Genomic DNA, 24,451 nt, shown 5'->3' on the forward strand with positions numbered 1-24,451 from the left:
GGAGGACTTGTTGTTGTAGACTTAATTTCAGTCATAACCTCTAAAATAGACCATTTTTTATTATGTGGTCCAGCAAAAATGTCCTCATGTACAGATTTTTCAGGGTTAGAGGGCCGCTGTATCACATGAGTAATAGCTTAAACCTGACCCTGCCTGCTCTCACACTCTGAAATAACCTCACCACAGGCATGGGCCTACAGTATGAGGTCTACCGAATCTTTACACATTATACTTCAGGTACTGTACACATCAATATTGTCTTTATATATGCCATTTCACTTTGCAGGAGTCTAAGGATCAATACTCTATGAATTTTTTAAGCTCATCTTAGCTTCAGGGATAGCCTGTAACCTGTAGCCCTGACAGTCTCATTTGTGCCTTCAGCCCTCTATAAAGTAAGCTCTGAACAAGTTTAGAGTGCGTAACTTCTCTTCAGAAATAGTTTGCATGAGGTTTCTAGCTGGGGTAGGTGAAGGTTCACCTATCTTTATGTTCCCTCAGCCTTATGCTGTTTTGCAGATATTGTGGTACACTGCAAAATATTTCATTGTAGATGTCTCATATTCAGTGTTAAACTCTTTTTTTTTTTTTTTTCTTCAAAGTGAGATGGGATGAGAAAATCCCACTTGTTTCTAATCCAGTTTCACTTGTTTTAGATTTTTTTTTTTTTTTTTTCTGGAAGTGTAAATAAGTAGAAACAAGGCAGGATAAGGCAGATCAGTCCACTAGTATCAAGAAAATGATATTTGTTTCAAGACAATTCTGTAAGCTTTTTTTCCCACTTGTAAGAAAAACAAAATTTTAAGACTGAAAATGAAACTAAATGAGATGTCAAGATAATGTGCTTCATCAGCAATAGAAAAAAATGGTTGAGCATGGTTTACCTCTGAGGTAAAATCCTGCACTAAATTGCTAAATCAGATAATGTCAAAGGAAATGCTATTTCCTTTGACAAAGGAAATGCTATTTCCTTTCACATTACTTTAGTTTTATGTTCTTTTTTGTTGAATGAGAAGTGAATAAACAGTGGTAAAGTGTGAGTTTAAATATTTCATATCATCAGAATGGAGTCTGGATTTCGGTAATGGACCTGCGGTTTGCTCTTTTTTTGTATTCTATCCATTGGCAATACTGTAGATTTGCCTCAGGATAAAGTTTATGAGGTGTAACATTCCACAGACAGCAGTTGGCATGCCTGCAATGTATTTTAGACTCTCACCAACTTATATAGACTACATAATTGGCTGTTTTGCATTTTCTGAATGTGTTGGACTTTTTCTATTTTGAGCTGACAGTATCCTCAACTGGAGTTTTAAAAATGCTGTACGCATACAGAGAACACTCCTCTGAACTCACAACATTGCACTGGCTGCACTGTGTGTGTGTGTGTGTGTGTGTTCACCTGAGCTCCGTGACCTTTGATACGTGGGATTCTCTCCTCTCAACTGATATGTGTCACGATTTGCTGTGGTAAGAGCTGCTGTAAATGAACCACTTTCTGCAAGCTTAAAAGACCCTTGAATAACTTCAGTCCTGATCTGAATATTGTTTATGCTGGACATGGCATAACAATAGATAGCCAGTGCTGTTTCGTCTGTTTGAAATTGAAAATGATTAAATTTATTGTTCAGGTTGATCTATTTTTGAAGTGAAAAACCCTAGCAGGCCAACACATCACTGCTGCTCACTCACTGAGTGAAATGTGTGAAATATTTCATCTAGATATGGCTACAACAATGCAGGGAAAGACAGAAGGCTGGTGGGACAGGTAATAAAATGAATCACTGGTTTGTTGTTCATTTGCTTGACAACAAATAATATAAGACTGCTCAACTGTATTTTTGTAATTCGTTCAGTTAAGTAATGTAGATCTATTACAAAGTCATTTTAATATTTTGCTAATTTCCAAAAAAAAAAAAAAAAAGTAATTCAGATGTAGCAAATACTGTCTTTGATGAAAAAGCCTTCAAGGTGTCTTCAGGCAATGGCAAGTCAACCTGTCCATTTTCTTGGAATTAAGGCCAAGTACTTTCCCCCTTGATTTCGAAATCTGCAACCCATGGGGCAAGAGCTAGAGAGGAGCGATTTAAATATTTCTGATGCGCTGCACAAGTTCACAGTTAAGCACCTGCGCAGCACAGTTCTGAATATGAATAACTTTCCCTTGATATAGATTTCGATGGCACTTAAAGGAAACATCAACCTAAAAAGTCTTTTTGCAGTGTTGGGCCACTGAGAGCTTTGAGAGGAACTCGGAGGGATGCTGTACAGGCTTTTCACATCTAATATTACCAGCTATTCTCAGTGCCCCTCATCTCAGAGCCTTGGAAGCCATTAAGAACTTTTAAAGTCAGCAGCCCATCAACACCAGACGAGCACACACAGCATGTTACAACTTTCACTTTAGACAGCAAGCACCCTCTTTTACCTGTACAGAATGGCAGTAATCACATATATGGTCTTTATTCGTTTAAAATAATAATACTACAAAATAACAATTAATTTGACAATAATATGCTGATGTTCAATGGGACATGTAGCGTCTCCTCTCTGTGATGCATGGGCATACTGTAAAAAATCTCCATCTCAGTCTTTAGTTATCTTTTTCATCCTAAATCTTAAAAAAAAAACTCCCGAAGCAAGTGAAACTGCATTGGAAAAAAAAAAAAAAAAAAAAAAAAAAAAACTCAAGGTTTAACAGTGAATGTGAGACAAATTGACTTGTTAACATAGAGATTTTTTTGCAGGGTAATTGAAACCCTTCCATGCTTTGTGGGTAACATTCACAGCCCCCTCTTAACAGAGAGAAACATCGCTCTCCACTCTTTACAACCTCTAGGTGTTCATAAATATTTTCTTCAAGACTGTTGACTGTGGACTGGGTTGGTTCCACCCCATTAGAAAATAATATACTCTTTATTTCTCCATGACTTAAATATGTGAAATCAATAGCTTTATTTGTATAGAAATGTTTAAATGCTTCTCTGAGGTATTTTATCGGTTTATATTTTCATGTTGTATTATTGTCCTTGAGCCTGTAATCTATTGTGTTCAACCCATGGTGGCTCTGTATGGTGCTGCTTCAGTATGGCTACATATAAAGGCCTAATATGCTTTTTAAAGAAGTTATGAGTGATGTTTGAATTACACCTGACAAAGTGCAAAATGATCAGAACATTTGTCACAATTAACATTTTCAGAGCGAGTAACTATGTGTGTCTATTTTTATCATCATCATCATCATCATCATCATCATCATCGTCCATTAAAAAATGTCATTTTTGTGTGACTGATGCCACTCCACAACTATGATTGTCAGAGAGTGTCCATCCACCTTTCGTTTGCTGTGGAAACCTTTGATCTATCTATCAATCTGTCTGTCTGTCGATCTGTCTGTCGATCTGTCTGTCAATCTGTCTGTCGATCTATACACACACACACACACACACACACACACACAGACATATACATATGATTAAATAAAAAAGATCCCTCTTCCTGTTTTTGATCTAGTCTGAAATTCCTGTGACACTTTATTTCTAGTCCTTATCACCAACTCAACCTTTCTTAAGTTACCTTGGCAGAGAGAGGTAATACACATCGGGCTGGGTTGGACTATAATCCCTGTGGATATAGTGAATCTACATTGGCAAAAGGACAATAGTAATGATATTCACCTAATCTCCCTTGACAGATTCAGGACATGCTTTTCATTAACACAAAAGTGGATAAGAGAGCAATAAGCACTGTTTCAGAGTTTACCTAAATCCTTTGAAGCTAACTCAGATTGGCATTCTGGTGGCGTGTGTCTCTGTCTGCTTGGGCTTAAGCCAATGCAGGTACCATATTTACAGAGCACTTTGACATACGTTTTTGGCTGTATTTTTTCAAGGTGTGACTACAAACAATGGTAGGAACAAAGTTAACTCCACACAGCTGGTAATGTTAAGCTTTCATTATTTTCACTTACACTGCAAAGTAAGAAGATAAGAAAGAACTACTGTGTTAGTTTCAGTTTCATTATAGAGGCAATACCTTTGAGATTGTTTTTTTTTTTTTTTTTTTTAGTTTACTTTGCTGCGCTGTAAAAAGAAATGGTTATAAAGGCAATCTTTGGGGCTTAGTCAAGCTTACAGTATGCTTTCAGGACAATTGACATCAAACTGTAATAATTTAGGTACTTAAAATGCCTAAAATCACAAGGATTCCAATACATCCAAAGTACATCCAAAGGTGTTGTACCAAGAAAGATATGTGTAATGGGATGCTTTTCCTCCACATTCTACATTAAATTTGTTCAAAAGACTCCTTGTAGAGTATTAAACCCTATGAGGAGGAATTACTTGCTTCACTAGGTTTTTCAAGAACCTGTGTAAAGTTATCCTATTACAAAAGGATGTAATGATTCTTCACATGATATTGCTTAGTAATGAATAACTTAATAAAAAAAAGATCTTTATGGAGTCTATCTATAAGTGTGTTTCTAAAGTGCTATAAATCTGTTTTTAAGGGGCAAAAACTGATGCTTGTTATTGAGTAGGACCTAAAAGTAAAATACACAGGATTCAGTCTGCCAAGTGCAATTCTTTTGTCCACAGTATTCTTACAATCCCTATTATACTTTAAAAACCAAAGAACCAAAATTTATACTTGTGCTGTCAATCATTTTGTTGGAGCAGGTGTCACTTTTTTTTTCTTCAGACCACAGCTATCTCATTTCAGAAAGAAGCTCTTCATTTAAAAGTTAATCAGATGAATCTTTAAAAGAAAAGCCTATTTCTCTCTCCTTTCTTTTCCGGCTTTACAGAAGTGAAACGGACTTGGAGTTTCCATTCAGATAGCAAAGGAGGTAAGAAGAGGGAGGATAGCACTTATTTTTCTTTTTAATTAGCTCCATCTGAGGAATTATCCAGCACTAATATAATGGCTCGATTCATCTCCCACACCATCTGGTGTAAGAGAGGTGCACCTCTGGAGCTGATTGCTTTCCCCTGGTGCTGTGTCGGGGTAATAGGCTGTTCAAAGGCTGCTCTGGGCTCGGACAGCTGAGCAGAGGTGGGGCAGCAGCAGCTGGCCCCGACGCCATCACCTGCTGCCTGTCAGAAGGCTTTCAAATACGGCCCATCCATGCCCTAAGTGTATGTGTGCGCGTGTGCGTGCATGCATGTGGACATGTGCATCATACTTGAGAGTCAACTTCAGGCTACGCCAGAATCCCATCCTCTTCCTGAAGAAGAGCGAGAGAGACAGACAGAAAGGGAGAGAGAGAGGGAGAGCGAGGGAGCACATCATTATGACTCACATATGAACATCTGGGAGAGGTGAGGCAGGTGACAAATAAGCAGTAGTGTCTGGAGATGATGCCAGTTCTTCGGTTAGTTTGCACTTCTGCTCCTTCATGTCAAGAGAGACGGCCAAGTAGACGCGTAATTTGCTGTATATAAATAGCTTTTTTCTGATAAACTATTCACAAGCCTGGCTGTTTGTAGTATTTCAAACACTTGAGTAAGCTCAACATCCATGTTTTTTTTTTGTTTGTTTGTTTGTTTTTAATGTCCTTGCAGCTCAAGTTCTAGTTCAAGTGCATTATTGGGAACTTGATAGCAACAAGGCATGACAAACAAGAAACAGATTTTTTTTTTTTTTTTTTACAGAAAACATATAAGACATCATAAATAAATAAATACATTAAGACACATCAAATGAACACCGTTAAGTGGAGAAACTGACCAAGGAGGCTGGGGCGGCGGGGGGTGGGGCGGCAGTCTATCTATTACAGCTGAGCAGGTTTATGGCTTTTAATAGGCAAGCCATAGGATTGAATTGTAAATATGGGCTGCCATTGTGCATTTAGAGGCGTGTACATCCTGTGCTTCATTTACCTGATGCTTACTCATGACCAGCCCGTTTATTACACCGTGCAGTCCCGCAATTAAAAAGGAGAGAGAGGCTCACAAGGAAAAAGCCATTTACCTTAGCCCAAGCAACACTTAAACACACCAGACACACATTCCACTGTTACTTGAAAACTTTCCATGCATGCAGCACATTATCGTTTGATTTCCATCCAGAGTTCTCAATTAAAATTATACAGAGGTTGCATTTCATTACCTGAGCTCGGGGCAATTTGCAGGCCATTAAGCCCCTACCTGTATCAGTGGAGATGTTTTCGAGGTGAACATCTGGGGTTGAGGAGGCAGAGCATGAAATGAAATGCCCCCGGCTCTCTGCTCTGCCTTTTGTCCAAAAAGGCCAAGGGTATTTGAACGCCATGCATAGTAAAGAGCATGTTACTACTGGCTGCTACAAATTGGTCTGGGATCTGAATTGGAATGGAAAAATAAAGTGCGTATGTTGGTTACCAAGATTGTCATACAGTCACCATGACTCAAAATGTCCCTTGTATTTCAAAGTGAAATCTTAGTAGAATTATATTGGTGTTGTTTTCTTACACTGTAAGGAATCCCTAGCTCCTCGTAAAAGGTCTGTAAATTCTGTAGAGGTAATTTAACCTCATAAATACAGGCTTAGAAAACAGATATACACCTAATTTTATATTTAAGGTTATAGACAAATTAATTCAGGAGTTCTCAGTTTAAAAAACTAGCCTCAGGAACCCATAAACCACAGCTATCACTGCTTTATAATTTATAATTTAGCAACTGTGTTTCCATCTCAGATTATTTGAGCCTCTTAGGGCAAAAAAAGTGTTCAGCTGCAATAACATGCCATTACAGGCACATCTTCACTCGGCTTTTCCTCTGCAACTCTCTTCTGCAGTTCCTCCTTCCATTTCTCAAACAGAAGCTACATGGGAAGTGAAAGAGTAAAACAATCATTCAGTGATATACAGGCAGCTGCTTACAAATGTGTGATAAGCCCTGGACGATTTGGCATTCATTCAACTGCTAATAATGTTTTCAAGTCACACACATGTGAGAGAACACTTTTCACTGTAGACTAAATCCCAAAGACCTGTAAAAATGCAAAGGGTTCCTTGCTGAATTCCCCATAAGGGATTGGGGTTCTCTATAAAACTCTAAGTGATTGCTGTGCCAGGCAATAATAAAGACTTAGTATGAAAATACTGCTCTTATGAGACCTTTTAAGAATCAGACCTCATTATACCTTGAATCTCACATTTTTCTCTAAATCAAGATTTACTGTACAAATTGCAGTTATGTTGTATAATGATTAAAATGTAAATTGCTCGGCGGGGTAATAAAAAGTGCCGCCAAAGAACATTGTTCTCTGGACCTGATTGAGATCTGATACATATTCTGGGTGTGTATATGCTGCTCGGTGTGTGATGAGACTGAAATTGCCAACAGACTATGCTAGGTGATAAGAATAATCACATCAGATTTTCTTTTCAAGTGATTTAAATGCCATGATGATGAGATCTGAATGAATCTCTTGGAACTGAATCTCGTTCTTTTAATAGCTGACAAATGTTTGATAGAAATTCATTAACCTGACATAGATGTTTTGCCACGCTTCAACAAAGTATAACTTAAATTTTCATTGTTGTATTTCATTTGTACCGGCATATTAGTCATTATCAATCAGTCATCTTGACATAACATTTCAAGTGTTTAAATTAAAGACTTTTGCTTTACAGTGCTTGTGAAAAAAAAATCTATTCTCATCTTGTTATCAGGCAATGCCGCATTCATGTACAATAACCTCTAAATCATACGAACAAGTCGCACTCCAGCTCTGCATGCTGAAGAGGTGGCAATCAAGCTTATTGGTGAAGACAATATGAATCGATTAGCACATATGCACGATCTCCATATTTGATTGTTTTTGTTTCAGCATTTCTCATTAAATTTGACAGCTTGCTGTCACACATGAAAATTGCATTGACTGGGCCCCCCTTTTGTGAGAAGCAATATCTATGCAAAAAGCTGTTTTATCAAGTGTTACTGTGCATGCTATAGACTAGCACCCTTTCATCTTCTGTACTTGAAAGAAGTGAAAAGAATGAAAAGACAGTCTAATATCTTTCATGGAAAAAAAAAAATGAGTAAAATGATCAAAACCCGTAGCAAAACCCACACTTGGTGCAGGGGCAGCTGTGGTGTGTCTCTTTTCACACTGTTGTGAATAATAACATTTCTTTGTTGGGGATTATAGGTCCTTGCTACAGGCTGTTCCAAATAATTTTGCTTGTGACAGTCTGAAATGGCTTTCAGTTTGTCAAATAACTGCAGAGTTGCTGTCTAAGTCGTGCAGGGAAAATTCGGCGATCACTTTCCTCGACATTGTGCGGCGGCTGTGTTAAGAGAACCCCGACACAAACTAGCTTTTCATTTCTGTTATCATACTCATACAGTATTTGGAATCTCACTGGAGATTTGGGTGGTACAAGTTGTATTCTGGATGATATGCAGTAATCAGGCCCTTTGAGTCTGCCTCTCTCCCTCTTACTTTCTTTCTCCCATTCTCTTTCCTCTCTCTCTGTCTGTCTCTCTCTCGGGCCTCCCTCTCTTTCTCTCTCTCTCCTGCCCTTGCTAAAGCTGGTGTGCACTCAAGTTTTGCAGTGTTTTAGCATTACATCATTCCACATGGCACACTATTAAGCTTTTGGCAACTGGGAAGACAGCCCAGGCCTTCAGATTTGTCATAGCAGTGAGCTCCATTGTTGCACTGAACAGATGAATCGCATGCTGACCAAATCAGCACTAAGCCAGAGGAAATAATTAACATTTTTCCCCCCTAATAAAAATAATACAGAACACGGCCAAGTGGCGACACCACTCCTAGCCCTCAGATTTAGTCCCTTTTGTGTCACTTGTTTTATGGGGAGAACACATGTTTAGGGAGGACTCACACAGGCCTGGCTACCTCTGGATGGATTTTCCCACTACCTTCCTCCATCCATATTTCCCTCCATCTCCCCATATGATATTCCATCCAGGTGCGATGTCATGGCGACGCTTAGTTATGCAGTGGAATTTATTGTCTGCACTGCGGCAGATTACCATTGCTTAACATGCCACACAGGAGACTTAAAGAGGCAACACCTTTCACAGTGTTGCATCCCGCTGGCAAGGCAGGCATGTTGGGAAGCCCGGTCTGTGTGCACGGTTTCCTGCCTTGTGAAGGACGTATGAGGAGTGGTGCGAGAGGAGAGAGGCATGAGACTGAACACAATAAGCAGGTGGCATCCGCTGCTGTTCTTGGTCCCATATTCACAACACAACCGTATTTCTCCTCAGAGGTGGTTTTTACTTTTACACTCCACTATAGATATGGAATTGCTGACATGGGCCTACTTTGGCATTTTTGTTATTTTACTGAAAATTGGGCGTTTATATTGAATATCTAAATCATCTTCACAGGCATTAAGAAGAAGAAGAAGAAAAAAAAAACACTCATCATATGCCATGCACCTCAGAGCCTAATTGGAAATGACAATCTGTTGTTTTCTTGACAACATTTTGAGTTGCTCAAATATGATGAGCTCTGAAAAGAGGCTGTCAGGGGAAACATTAAGATTTCTAATGATCAGGTGCACAAACCCAGCATTTACAAGGCGATTTTTTTGTGCTAAATTTACCCTCTAAAGCGCACTTACCTTCATAGCAGGTGCCCTGATACTTGTTAGTATTCTTTCCAACTGCCTGTATAATAAAATACAGATTCTTCCTAAATAATTTAACACCTCTGCACGTCAAACAGGGGTATCAGGCAAGAGCCTCGGGATGAATTTGAAGGGAAACTTCTTTACCAAGCTAAAGGCTATGTAACAAAAGGACTTAGGCTACTCTGAGTACAAGAGATTTTCCTGCAAAAAAAATTTGTAGTTAGATGAGAATTAATCTTTTGAAGTTGTTATCTGCATGCATATGCTACCATATTCAGACAGGGAGCTATAGGAGGATAAGAGAGGTTCAGCTTTTGCCCGCCATGGGCAATCCTCTTGGCACTATGGCTGCCGTGTGGGTTTTGCCTGTGTGATGCCGCTTGCCTGGGGTTAAGCAAGAAACAAAATGTTCTAAAATTTGATTAAATCAACCCCGGTGCGTCTCTGCTCAGATTCCATCTGTAGGTAGTTATAGACTGTAGCCTTGAGCTGAGGCACTGTAACACAAGTGCTCAGTTTTGCATCATCACTTCCTTGTGCTTCCTTGCACATTATATTGCTCCGGAACATTCTGCCTCTTATAGCATACTTCTTTACAAACAGTGTTATGTGCAGTGTGTGTTTTGTTGTGTGAACTAGCTCTAAAGAATTTGTATATAATAGTCTTTATGAATGCATAGTAGGATCTATATATGAGAAACATTTGTGAAACATTATTCTTACCTTTAAATGCATGAGAGAATGGAAATAATGTCACTACATCTGTTGTGTGCACCGTGTGTGTGTGTGTGTGTGTGTGTGTGTGTGTGTGTGTGTTGGGGGAGGGAGACAAATGGAAATGATTTAACAGGTGCTGGATTATTTACAATATGTGTACTATTCTGTTATCAATACTTCTTTACTATATCACGGTTATCGCTAATACCAGTATATGGCACGCATCCCTAGTGCACATGGATAAAATTTAAAGAATTTAATGATCTTTTTTCACATAAATAAATTGAAAAGGAAAATATTTGTTGCTTCTCTCCATGGCCAACTGATATAATGCAATACAGATACAACCTATAGCCGGTTTTTGAACGCTTTTACATTTGCTGTTCACATCTATCTGGTAGTTTTTTTTCCTAACCCTCCAGCACACAGGAAACAACACATTTTACATTCCAGCAGCAGCGACGGTGATTTGTTTGGAGTAAACAAAGACGAGCTGGGTAGTCAGCATATGCCACTGTGGTTGGACAGACAAAGCGAAGAGCGCCACCTACAGAAACTGCATCAGCAGAAGATCCAGGGTAAAAGATATCGTACTGGACACAGTGTTCATTGACAGAAAATATTTAGAGAGTGTAGTCCAGAAACAACACAGCAGTGAGCACTCATATCACTAATAAAATAAAATTAAATGATAATAATAATAATAATAATAATCATAATAATCATAATAATATGTTTTTTTTGTACAGCGCTTTTCTTCTTAGTACTCAAAGGCACTTTATAGTGAGTGACGAGAGATACAGTCACACAAAATAAAAAACAAGTGTGTACATTTGGTGTTTCCTACCTCTATCCTTCCTTTTTCCCTTCCTTTTTTTTTTTTTTGTCATATTTCCTAACGGCAGTATTGTGCTCGGTAAGTTCCAGTGCTCCAGAATATGTCACCCGTCCATCTGTCCGTCCTGACCTCATGAAGGCAGAGCGTTGGACATTTGAAGGCTCTTCATCCATTCCATGCCTCTCCATTACGGCGAGGGGTGACAGATGCAGATACCGCAATGTTCTCCCTCAGGCTGTAAAGCATGAGGCCTAACCTTCCATACAGCAGAAGTAATGGTCCACAGCTTTAATTGTCGTGGGCTGTTCATCTTCACTAACAATAGCAGTAAGCAATGGGTCTGGGGAAAAAGGCAGCCGTCTCTGACAAAGGAAGTGATTTAGTTCTGAAGGCAATTCATAAGCAGACGTCGCAGGGGCAGCAATAATGTGCAGGGAGAAAGATCACGGTGAGGTAAGAGTCATAACGGGCACAACGGTGGTACACAAGCAACAATAGCTGTCTTTTCCATCTGCCGTAAAGATTATCCAAAGAAGAAGCTGTAAAATTGCAAGCGTGTGTCCTTCAAAAACTGAAAGTGTGTGTTATTGAAATGGACATGAATGCTGTAAAGGCTTTGAGAGTGAGCACGATGGCACAAAGTTTGGTCTCCCAGTTGTGTGAGTGGGAATACAAACAGCAAATGTTGTGTAAAGAACTGCCTTGTTTGTCTATGTGATCTCGCCCGTGTTTTGATATTTCCTCGTTACCCTGTTTGATTTAACAACACCGTTTGATGTTAAACTTTCAAAACTCGCAGCTCCACATTTCTTTGCTCTGCCCAGGCTTTCGAAGAGGCTAAACTTCGATGGAAAAATGTGCCATTGATGGTTCACTGGTTTACTGTTTGAATTAGACACATAAAACAGGGAATAGATGAGTGTAGTTACCAAATTACAGTGTGTTCCCTGGGAAAGTTGAGGCCCATTAAAGTGATAGATTGCACTGCGTCATGGTTTATGCAAAGGGATGTTTTACACCCACAAAACAGTCTAATTGCATTCATTCCTGGGAGAAGTCCACAAATGTTGAATCTAGATTCTCCGGCGTATTGGCAGCAAGCTGCTAGACAGCGGATGACTAGCTTCAAGCGAGGAGCGAGGGGGGAGGGATGTAAATCTTGACAAACAGTGAGAGCCAGTGTCCACATCATCTCTCGCCCCTGACAGGCTTCCCCATGCATGAATTCAAAGCTGGTAAAACCGTGGCTGGATTCAGTTTGATCTGACATCCATCATGTAGATCAATGTTGTGGTTTCAGTGTACTGTGTCCACGATAAGATGTTTTGGCAATCGGCCCATAACGTCTGCGAGAACCACTCAAGAGAAACTGTGAACAATTTGGAGTATCTTGTCACAAGTTATTGTTGGCTTTTGGCTTGTGGCACCATTCAGTCAAATTGGAATGCTCATGCATATCTGACTTATTTTTAGGAGCATTTAAAATCATCCTTGAGCTTATTTGCACTGCATGTACATATATTTTCTGTATATATTATCTGTTTATGTGCAATATCTATCAGCACTGATTACGTGAAGCATTTCTGCACATCTGCATGCACGTGTTACCCATTTCATTCCTTGTCCCATTTCTTTTTGAGTTATGCAGCATGCTGGGTTGGTTTGTGCAAGATTCCTCTTTATCCACATCTTTGCAGCTGATGTCCTTTGCACCTTTAATTGTATATTGCCTATTTTTATATTTCTTATTTGTATTCTGTGAATATTTGAGAGTATTTAAAGGTAAATGCACCATTTGGGGCTGGCAACCCCATTCAGTTGTCATTGTGCAGGTGCAATTTCAAAGCACCTGCACAAAGTTATCGAAGTTGAACAATTTATGTTTTTAGGGCACACACAGTGATAAGTTGACCTCAGGAATATATATGTCTATAGAAATCCTATGTTGCTCTGAATCAGTCCCATGTAACAGAGCATTTCTCCTCTGCTTTTTCACCGTCGTGGAGGAGGACTGCAAATTGGAAAATTGGTAGGGATCGGAGAATTCAAATTTCGTTCTCTATTCAGTTGTCAGAAGGAACAAGTAAAACCCTCACAGCCAATTGCCTCGAGTAAATGAGTTTTGTGTTCTAGTTTAAAACCACTGAAAAAAAAAAAGTAGAGTACATTAGCTGCTGCGGTATTAATGATGGCATGTGATGCAGAATAGATGCATGCTGGGATCTTCGATGATGGTTACCGCTGTATCTAACAGCCCCATTTATACGCTTCAACAATAGGTTCCTTTCCTACTGACTGTTACATTTTAAACAGCAGTACATTAGTACAGCAGCTGAGGCAGATCACTCAGTGTATTCCATCCTTAGCTTGTTTAGGCCCCGTCCATTAGCCAAGTTATGGGATTACGAGTAAAAGTGCTAGCAGTGTTTTCCTACCAGCCAGTCGCTGAGGTGTGGTGGCATGTGTGCGCAAAGCGTCAGGCAGATGGGATGTGTCTGATAACTCTCACTCAACATAATGAGATGAGAACATGCTTCACCAGTCTTAGGGCCCGTCTGATGGCAAGAGACACAGTGCCCACTCATACGGGAGGGATCTTTCCCCTCTTCAAAGATAATGAGATGACAATGTATTCAACTAACATTAGAAAGAGACGGGGCTTTGTGGGGGGAGAGGGGGAGGAGGGAGAAACATTCTACAGCACTTGTCTGCTGCCTTTGATCAGCTGAGAGAAGCAACTGTCGTTCTTTGTATCTGTGTTGGATTCATGGAAGCTTAGCTAACTATTTTATCACCGTCAGCGTCACTTAAAGGCTATAGTTTGTAGCGCAGACTCGTCAAGCGGGGAGTTTTTCAAGCAAAGTTGTATTTTTGCTTGAAAAGCATTGCGCATCTCTGTGGTAAGATAAGGCCCTCACTGAATGATGTATTAAATCTCTGCCTGTCTCTCAATTCAGAAGGATGACCAAAAAAAAAAGAAAAAGAAAAAAAAAACACATAAAATGTTGCTGTGTAAACTCAATTTTCCATCACCTGGGAGGAGAAGAGGCAACATTTTGCCTGACATGGAGTTCCATTGCAAGATGTCAAAGGTGCCATGTTAGTAGTCTTATTTAAGCAGACTTGACGAGACAATCTTTCTCTAAGTTGACAGTTTCTTGTGGCACTTGTAGATGGATCCATCTTTTCTTTTGTCCCCGTAGCTAATATCGTCGCCCAGAAAGCTGCCTTTTATTCTCTGTCGTTCTTTGAATGCTTTGTTTTGACAAATAAACTGTACAAATCCTCTCCTCCAGGCAATCCTCAGAGAGCACGAGGCCAACCAATCTCTACTGAAGCTGTGAGACAGTATTTTGACAGCAGTCAGTTTTCAGAATTATGCAGAACTCACCTCGTTTTTCTGACAGAAAAAAAGAAAGCCAGAATACTGGTGCTAGTAACATGTTATCCTAATGCATTAATGGGTACAAAACATCATTCAGCTGTCATTGAAATAGGGCAAAAAATGTATGTATATATGTATGTGGCACTATGATTTTGATTGGTTTACCCGTATCTCATAATCTGCTGCTGCATCTTTCTCTCATTGTTTTCCCATCTCTCATAACTGTCACCAAAAATTAAAATATGAGGCAGAGCTGCACTCTCACCTATAAAGAATAACAAAAAGGCCAGCTGAAAATATAACCACAGATCTACCACAAAATCATGAGGAATTGTTTGAACTTTTTGTCATGCCAAATTTCGTTCAAAACCTGACAAATCATCTATCAAGTCAGAACTCATCTTTTTCTTCATGCTTCACTTCTTAAAACTCAGCAAGACGCTCATTTGAAAGTAAAAGGAAAAAAAAAGAAACAAAAAAAAAAAACGCCTTAACATCCAATTTCCCAACATTTCATCATCATGTCTCAATAATTATGCAGGGTTATTAGCTCAAGTATTTGTCCTTGGCATTCTTAATGCTGGTTGACATTTATTATGAACAGTAATGGTATTGGAGATCTTTGATTTCTCCGTCTGTGGTGGGAAGTGTGGTTTGGTATGTCCTCTGCAGTGCAACAGCACCCTCTCTTGATAATTTATGATATGATTACAGCAAGATGACAGCATCATTGCCAGCACCCATAAAAAGATCACATACAGCAATATATGAGTTTCAAATATGGCTTTACTTTGTCAAAGAGCTTTCTTTGAAATGACAAGAGATGATTTCATTTGCCACGTTATTTTTTCACAGTGCTCTTTGAGTCTGTATTGTAAAAAAGCAAGATGTCATTACTTACTGTCATTAAAAATCACATCCATTGTCCAAATGATAAGGAGGGGAAAAAAGAGTGTATTATACTGATGGAAATATACTAAAAGCCAAACTGTTAAGGTAACTGAGCTGTTGGTGAGTATTCAGCTGAACAGTGATGTATTTTGAATGGTGGCACAGAGGATTCACTCAGACACAACTACAATCAAAGTGTGCACACATTGTGTTACTTTTACATTTATTTACCCCAAAATGGTGGAATTTTACATTGACTTTCTACGTGCACCTGTCATTCACTGGCAACGGATTCTTATTTGGGCCGTAAAAAAGCCAAACTCACATTTGCAACTTCTGTACTGAGATGAGCAAAAAACGACAAAGGCACACCATATGTGACTCATTTTTTAGGTTGAAGCTGTTTCGCAGTTTCATAGTTACGACTTCAAAGTTATTCTTCAAAGTTGTTATTTCTGTCGTACTGGTGGGGAACTTAGAAACACTATCATTGCACCACACTGAGTTTTTCCACTTTGGATTTATGGCAAGTCCAAGGACAATTGAGAGGCTTCTCAGTTGTCAGTGGCTTGATATTTTATTTACCAGTAATTTATGTTATTTTGCATACTTACCTATGACTGGATGACAGACTTGAAGTGTTTGAATACCTCAGTTAACAATATATCACCCTCTGTCTAACTAAAGTCAGTCAAGTGTGTTAAATAATCACAGTATAAAAAGGGTGCAGCAGTTCAGTTTGAGCTACTCTTGTCAAAGTGTATCCTTTGCCACCTTAATGTTTTGTTTCTCAGTTTTCCATTCTATTCAGTAATACAGTAGCAGTATGTAATGCTGTGTTCAAGGCTAATGCACACGTGTCCTCAGGCCCTCAAGTAATCTTCTGCACTGACGAGGTGAATCCAGTTAAAAGCCATTATCCTTTATTGATTTCCCTTATTAAATCTATACCAATCACAAAGGAGGAAATGTAGTGGAGCTGACAAGCTCAAGGTGGAACCTCAAGCTTTGAGACAGCTCATATGTGGATTGTGCTAAAGGGCAGCAACTCTGTATCAGTACATGTTCCTAATATATCAATGTCTATATCTAGATGTATATATTTTACTTGCATGGTATTCTGAAAACACCCAACTGGTATCTTAGCTCCAGCTACACTGAGGGTGTGTTTGTGTGTGTAGTGACCACTTGGTTGGTTAATAAAGAACACAGCAAATGCAAACAGTGGCAGTTGGGACACAATCTGCCGCCCAGTCCACAGCCATGGTTGCTTGCTTTAGACACTGGGCGCTGCAGGGACAAGTAAACCATTGTTATTACCTCCATCATAGTGGCTTCCAAGGCTAATTGGTAAAAGACAACCAGATAAATCAATATCTGACCTTTTAACCGCTTGAACTCTTATTTTCCCTAAAAATTCCCCTTGAGTCGCTTCAAAGGTAGAAAAATATTTTTCCCCTATATGGTGCAACAGCAGTGTTACATCAAATAGAAAATATCTAGATGTTTTGTGAATCATTTTCTGCACATTTCCCTGTGATTCAGGCAGGACATATTTGGTATCTTTTGAAACCTTTGAATATCCACTTGAATTTAAAATGAAACTCTGTTGGCCTGAACAAAGCTTGGCCATGCAGCAATGACAAACACTGAGGTGAGCAGTGGGTTGAAGAGGTTAAGGAACCCAATTCAACAATAAACATTCATATGAATGACAATACAAGCAGAGGAGAATGAATGTATTTTATTTGTTAGTTTGCATGCTGTACAAAATCATGATAAAAACATAAAAAGCAACATTTTGCCTCCAAAAACATGGTAGAATTACAATTAAAAATTGTTCCCTTCCTGGACGATTTGGTAATATTCAGCTTTTATGACCATAACAACCATCAACAAATCTCAGAAAAATTAAGTAATTTTAGTGATATAATACAGAAATCTAGACTCAGGAAGTTCTTTTGATGCTGGATTTAAAATTGTAGATACCACTTTAAAATAAGACTCATCTCATAAAGGGCTTATGAATGGTTTCATATTAGGTTACTAATTAGGTTGTAAACACTATAAATCATTAATAAACAATCGTAAAGAAGTTATAGCACAGTTTTCATACATTGATGCAAGGCTCACTATTTGGCAATGTCAAGTAAAGTAACCTAAGCAGTTGACAAAATCTGAAGTTTAACAGAATAGTAACTTGCCAGATAGTGAGCCTTCACCTATATATTAATGATTGATAATTGATTATTAATGATTAATATCCCTTTATAAGGGTAGTCTTATGGTGAAGTGGTACCAAATTGTCAAATCTTGCTTGAAATCCTTGGATTGTGTACTTGGAGGTGGCAGAAGCTGTTAGGGCAGGTTTTGCAGATTTTCTGGGTCATCCGAGTGATTGTTGTCTGCCAAACTGATATGCCAAGATCATCAATATAACATTTAAAATACTGAACAGACAGCGAGTGTCTGCATTAACAAAAGGCTATAACACTGTACATATCAAATGAAACATTCACTCAGCTGGCATGCCCTCCAAAAAAAAAAGAAAAAAAGAAAAAGAAAAAGTAAGTGTAGGGTTACCAGGCTGTGCTGGTTTAGGCATGATCCTGTCAACACAAATGCCGTGTCTGTACAGTAACGTGAAATATCAATATGATATATTTTGTATTATTCACAATTTTGTAAACCTTTATTTAATGTGTAACAAGACTTCTAAGACAAGCAAATGACTTTGGTGTTCTGTAGCTACAGGCTCAATAGAAAAGGAACATCAAAAAAAGAAAAAAAATCAGTAGAGAGTTCCTGTCTAAACACTTTTTTTTTTTTCAGCAGAAATTTGTACATAAGTGATTCCCTCCCATCCCTGTCCTGCAAACATCCCCGCCAGCCCAGTATTCACAGTGGTCCTTCAAAAAAACATTTTACTCAAGAGTAAGAAACATCTGCTTCGACCACCTGCCGAGGAAATGCATTGTTACATAGTTTACATCTATGTATTACAAGACTATTTTCATCTGAGTGGCTTAAAAGAGAGATACATGTATGAGTGTTAACCCAAAATATATGTGATGGCACCAATAGGAAATGCTACTGTATAAATGTAAACTAACCCTCAAGAAGGTGTACTTACTGAAAATGTATCTTCATCTTTTTATATATTACAGACAAACACAGAGCATTTCATAAAACCAGTATAACAAATCAGTACAAACAAAAGCTTGGCACTAATTTGCTACAGCTTAGCCAAATTTCTGAAAATTCTTGATCGGTTGAGAATGCGGAGAATGTACAGTGCATTCCAGCCTTGTGAGCAAGTCGTCCCAAGTGGGCAGACAAGTGCACTAATGATAGAAACAATGGTTCATGGGCAAGGCTCTGTCTGTGTTTTCATCTGGAAGTCTGGAAAGCCCAGGGAGAAAACATGATTCTCAAAGGATGTGTCCTTCGTCTGTTGTTTTGTTCGTCCACTCCTCTTTGCCGCTCTCCCGTTTGTTTCCCGGGCCGTCGTGAGACAAAGCGCTCAAGGCAGTTTCACCACCACCACGCAGGCGCCTGCCCTGCCAATGTTAAGAGGGACCTCCTACGGAATGGCACAGAGAGGTTAACCCACAGCCTCTCATCTAAGTCTGCCCTCAAAAGAAACTCATTTTGCTTCTTACACATGAGAGGGCTGCAGTGAAAAGTTGAAACAATTCATTATTGCAAGAAAAAGAGTAAAGAAAATGCAAGAAAAGTCATTTATAAAAGATTCACAGTACTCAGTGAATTCACCTCTCCTTTCCCAAGCTGTAAGCCCCTCTGGCAAAAGCAGCAACAATTAAAATATTTCCTTTAAAAAAGTTTTACTTTTTTTTCAAGGCCCCTAAATAGACAATAAATGATGCTTTTCACAGTTCAATCAGTGTTTGTGAATGTGGATAAAACTCACCAAGTGTTAGAATCCTTAGAACCAACACTGTTGGTCTATACATATGTATGTATGCATGTATGTATGTGTGTGTGTGTGTGTGTGTGTGTGTGTGTGTGTGTGTGTGTGTGTGTGTGTGTGTGTGTGTGTGTGTGTGTGTGTGTGTGTGTGTGTATATATATGTATATACACTACTCACAAAAAGTTAGGGATATTCGGCTTTCGGGTGAAATTTCAGGATGAACCTAAAATGCATTATAACCTTTACAGGTGAACTTAATGTGACCTTCTGTAAACTTTTGAATGCACATGTCCAACTGTTCAGTGTTTCAGTACTTTTTGCACAAGTTGCTGTTCTCTAACAAGGAGTTTAACGGCAAAATTCACATCAGGTGTTTGATGCTCCAGCTCATCGAGGTCGTATCATTAGGGAACGGCTGCTGGAGACTGGGGTACCTCAAATGGAGTGGCCTGCACTTTCTCAGACCTGAATCCCATAGAAAACCTATGGGATCAGCTGAGTCGCCGTGTAGAGGCTCGGAGCTCTGTACCCCAGAACCTCAATGTCCTGAGGGCCGCCCTTCAAGAAGAGTGGGATGCCATGCCTCAGCAGACAATAAGTCGACTTGTGAACAGCATGAGACGTCGCTGTCAAGCTGTAATTGATGCTCAAGGGCACATGACAAGTTATTGACACTGACATTTTTTGTTGTGGTATACCCACCACTGTTGTTGGCTTTTGTTTCAAGAAATTGTTTGAGATGAGGAAATCACCAGTGTATGCTTCTACTTAAATGCCCTACTTTCATTATATAATATCACTGTAGCGTGAACATTTTACATTTTCCATAAATTTCACCCAAAAGCCAAATATCCCTAACTTTTTGTGAGTAGTGTATGTATATATGTATGTATATATATATACACTGAGATGCCATAACCCTAATTTATAGTTCTTACATCCATCTAATATACTTTCAGCAGCTCTACAATGATTTGTTGATCTCATTTCTTTCTATTTTTGGGTTGGACTTATCAAAAATACTACTCAAATATGAAATGAAATACTGAGGCATTTATTCCCTCAGCTTATATCACTTTAAATGCCCATCAAGGGATTAGTATTGGAAATTTGCTCTGGCTATAAACACATGTACAGCACATCGGACTCAGTGAATGCAGTTGTCAGTATCGTATTTATTCTCCCTTACAGATTAATTGCTTCTACTACTATTATTATTATTTTTATATATATTGTGTTTTTCTTGTTTTTCTGCTCAGAGGTCTATAAAATAATAGGAATCAATCAGTCATGTTAATCATAACGTTCAGGGGTGCCATATGGATGGGGGAAGTTAGGACCATTCTAAGGGCCTGTGACTGACAGGGACCCTAAAAAATGATTAGAACATCACTTTTTTTTTTCAATATTAAATTATTATCCTGTAGTCACTCATAGAATATTTTATTTATAATGCACTAATAAAAGTAATGGCCTCTTTTTCTTGTTCTTTGCGATCCCAAAGATATATTTTTTCATGGGGCCCCAAATCACTGGAGGCTGCCCTGATGACATTAATACCAATAACCAAAATCACGGGAATGAATGCAAAACGTTATTGTGGTTTAGCTATTTATACACATATTTCAGAAGGAGGTCATTGTGACTGACAAACTTGATGTAATGAATTAGGTTTGGTTGATTGAAAATTACCTCAGTCCACTCGTTGTTCTGTGCATCGTAGGACTCAACAGTGTTCAGGTAGGACTGGCCGTCATATCCACCCACAGCGTACAGCCTGTCACCCAGCAGGCAAACCCCCACCGCATCTCGGGGCACACTGAGGGAGGACACAGTCGTCCATGTGTCTGTCTTTGGGTCATACCTGAGATTGGTGGCGGGGAGAAGCGACAGAGAGATTGAGGATGGTGTTTTATGAGAGGTGAACTAGTTTGGCAAATGCTTCTGTGTTAATATATGTTAAATGAACAATGTTTTGCATTGTGCTTTGTATATGATCACCAGACTCTCAGCAGATCACATGCTTTACTGTAGCTCCTTTATCCTTTATAACTGCATCAGAAAAAAACATAACATCCCAGGAAGATTTTTTTTTATCCTATATATTTTTTTATGTCTTATCAGCTTAAATGCACTGCAGCAACACAGAGGAGATTCCCATCTGCACAAACTGAGATGCCATCGATTTGCCATGTTCATCCAAATACATTTCAGCTCTTGGTATGGCCGCAGGCAGGAAACTGCACCCATAGCAGCAGTGAGCAACCACTTCATCCACAGAAAGCTAGACTTATCAAGGATCACTGAACCTGCTGCAATTTTTTTTTTCACCATCTCCATTTCTCAAAAAGAGACATTTAGGGTGCATTACATGATTCAAGTTACATCATCTCTGGATAATGAAGTCCCTCAAATCTTCAGCAATTCAAATAGATTTCTCTTCCTGCCACTTGGGTTCACCAAAGTGCTAAATTGCCTAGTGCAGCTTTAGGTCTTAGCAAAACCACTGGGTACAGAATTTAAATATAAATGACAAGACAAGATATAATCTGGATACTAAATTCTAAGATCTTATATAGGCATAGAGTAACTAATAGATACTGTAGTTAACATTTCATTGCCTGATCAACACAGTAAAAGCAAATACAGTGGTAATAATACTGAATGACGCACCCATAATTATATCAATAAGTGACTAATTAAGAACTAGTTGTTTAAAAGTCATTTGATTTGATACAGTATATAATGTAACTCTAAAATCTGGATTCAAGTAAATAAAAAAAAACTCAAAGCAATACAAATATGAATATAAAAAAAATATTCAGTAAATTAAAACACTATTTGAAGATCACTGAACTCTTAATAGAGCCTGCATAAATGTTGCATCAGTGGGCTTCCTTTAAAAAACAGCAAAACACGGTGTTACAAAGCAAAGCATACATACAGCACTAGCAGTCTTTTGTTTGTGTGCAAGGGAAGGGTAGAGCAAGATGACCACCAGATGGTGCCAGATACTTATAAAATAAACCCATCCATGGAAATTATGATCCCCTAAGTTGAGTATTGTGTTGTCAAGTCTCAAAATGCAGGAACAGGGTGGGGAACAACAGTGCTGTAGCATGGACGGAGTTCAACTCCCTTTTGTTTTTATGAGAGAGGAAAGGCCGCAGCAGCAGCAGCTCCACCCTCTGCTGAATTACCTCTGGTGAACTCTAACACAGAACAACTTACGCAAGATTTCGTGCATTTTTACCAGTAGAGAGGCAGTCACTGACCTCTCGACACAATCGGAGAGTCTGGAACAGTGGTTGGAGGCAGGAGCATCGTGTCCGCCCACGGCATACAGGAAGCTGTTGTATGTCGCCACACCCACCCCACCTCGTCTCTTGGCCATGGGAGCGCACATGCTCCACTTGTTGGTGTGCGGATCGAAGCATTCCATCGACCTCAGGCAAGAGCTGCCATCTCGACCACCCACTGCAAACAGTCTTAAAAAAAAAAATGCTTTCAATATCTCAGCTCTTGTACATACTGCCCCATATCTTATCATCCTAAATGTAATCCAATCTCTGGCAGGTATAACTCACGCCTCCCCTCTCAGCTGTCATGCTTGGCATTTTTCAGTAGCCCTTTCCTTGAGAGCATCCCCTCCCAGAAAGAGCACATCAGTCTGTAAAGTGCCTCTATCTTGCAGACCAGACAGCAGGAAAGTGAAGGCTAGGGAAATAGCTTCCTTGTTGTCTATTTTTGACCTAGATGCAGAAATAACTCAAGGATTGACTCAGTTTTAACATGGAATACTCATTGTATCCAGGCAGCAGCCTCTTTTTCCTCAGGCACACAAATATATTTAAATCAGGCTCCTACAGGCTTGTGCTGTTTGCTTAATTTACTTGCCCATAGTGTAGGGCATTTAATACATATTAGGAAGTAAACAGTTCTACAGTCAAAGAGTCTAGACTGCACTGTATAAATAACTACACAAACCAATACACCCTGTCTTCTGAACTATGGTGGCATTGTAATTTACCTTGATTTGAATTAATGTTCAGATAATCAAGTTAAACATACACATTAGTCATACATGATAAAAAGCACATTCACAAGGAAGTGTTAATTAAAACACCTATTTCCATTTTAGTCCTTGATAGATACTAATAACACATTCAGACAACAGACATACAAAAGACAAAGGCCTATCTAAAAAGTACTATGCTGTCAAACTTACTTACTTACTTACTATTACTGCACATTAGCAAAATAAAATACTAATAAATAAAGATGACACTTTCTCAGTCATTATCAGACTTTTTACATGATTAGACAAACAGGGTTCCTGTGACCCTGTGTGTCCATGCCGAAATCCCCTGCGGTTTAAAATTGGATTTCTAATGATGTCTGGGACATTTTAGGGTGTGGCCAGCGGTGAGCTTGGTTGTGACTATGAAGCACAGGGAAGTCATAACAACAATGGCTAGGAGCAGTAGGGAATGAAAGAACAGCAAAGCTAAACAAACAGTAGACAAGGGCCATTCAAAGTCATGGGTAAACGCTGGCATTGCTCATTCTTTCGTCATCCGCTTCTCCAATGCCTGTTGTGGTTTTTACGGATACCAGTTACCTCAGCCTCAGGCTAGCTGCCATTTCAAGGTAGAGAGCTCATCAAGACGAGTAATAAGTGTTGGGGCGGGAGCTTGACCATCTGTCTGGGAAGAGGTCAGGACTAACAATACATTACCCTGCCTCGAGGCTACAAGTGGCGTATTATTGCTTTAAGGCGTCTATGTAGACAGGGCAACTTACTTCCCATTGAGTGCGGTGACTCCCACGGTGCTGCGTGGTGTCGACATGCTGGCCACATAGTTCCACTGTCTGGCCTGCGGGTCCCAGCGTTCAACTGTGTTGAGATAGCTCCAGCCATCATGGCCTCCTACGGCATACATGGGACCCTCGAGCACAGCAATGCCTGCAGATACAGAGGGGGCTACATGTCATCCACTATATCCTGGTGTTGGGTCGGGTGATAGAGTAAGGGATATTGTCACAAGTTTTTACTTTGTGAACACACATAATTTTGTTTACATTGAACATTTCTC

General features: G+C 39.3%; 1 protein-coding gene across 2 annotated transcripts in view; it reads right to left on the reverse strand.

Moving 5' to 3' along the window:
* Positions 1-17,190: 17,190 nt before the first annotated feature.
* The window catches only part of klhl4 (kelch-like family member 4), a 35,707-nt gene continuing 28,446 nt past the window's right edge, over positions 17,191-24,451 (reverse strand). For both annotated transcript variants that reach the window (XM_030062109.1, XM_030062108.1), the window contains 4 exons: positions 24,159-24,321; positions 22,631-22,843; positions 21,048-21,219; positions 17,191-19,006 (listed from right to left, as the gene is read on the reverse strand). In XM_030062109.1, coding sequence (XP_029917969.1) covers positions 18,947-19,006; positions 21,048-21,219; positions 22,631-22,843; positions 24,159-24,321 — 608 coding nt within the window. In that variant the 3' untranslated portion in view covers positions 17,191-18,946. The remainder of the gene's footprint in view (positions 19,007-21,047; positions 21,220-22,630; positions 22,844-24,158; positions 24,322-24,451) is intronic.

The sequence above is a fragment of the Myripristis murdjan genome, chromosome 10 (assembly GCF_902150065.1).
Source record: "Myripristis murdjan chromosome 10, fMyrMur1.1, whole genome shotgun sequence".
In the NCBI taxonomy this organism is placed as follows: Eukaryota; Metazoa; Chordata; class Actinopteri; order Holocentriformes; family Holocentridae; genus Myripristis; species Myripristis murdjan.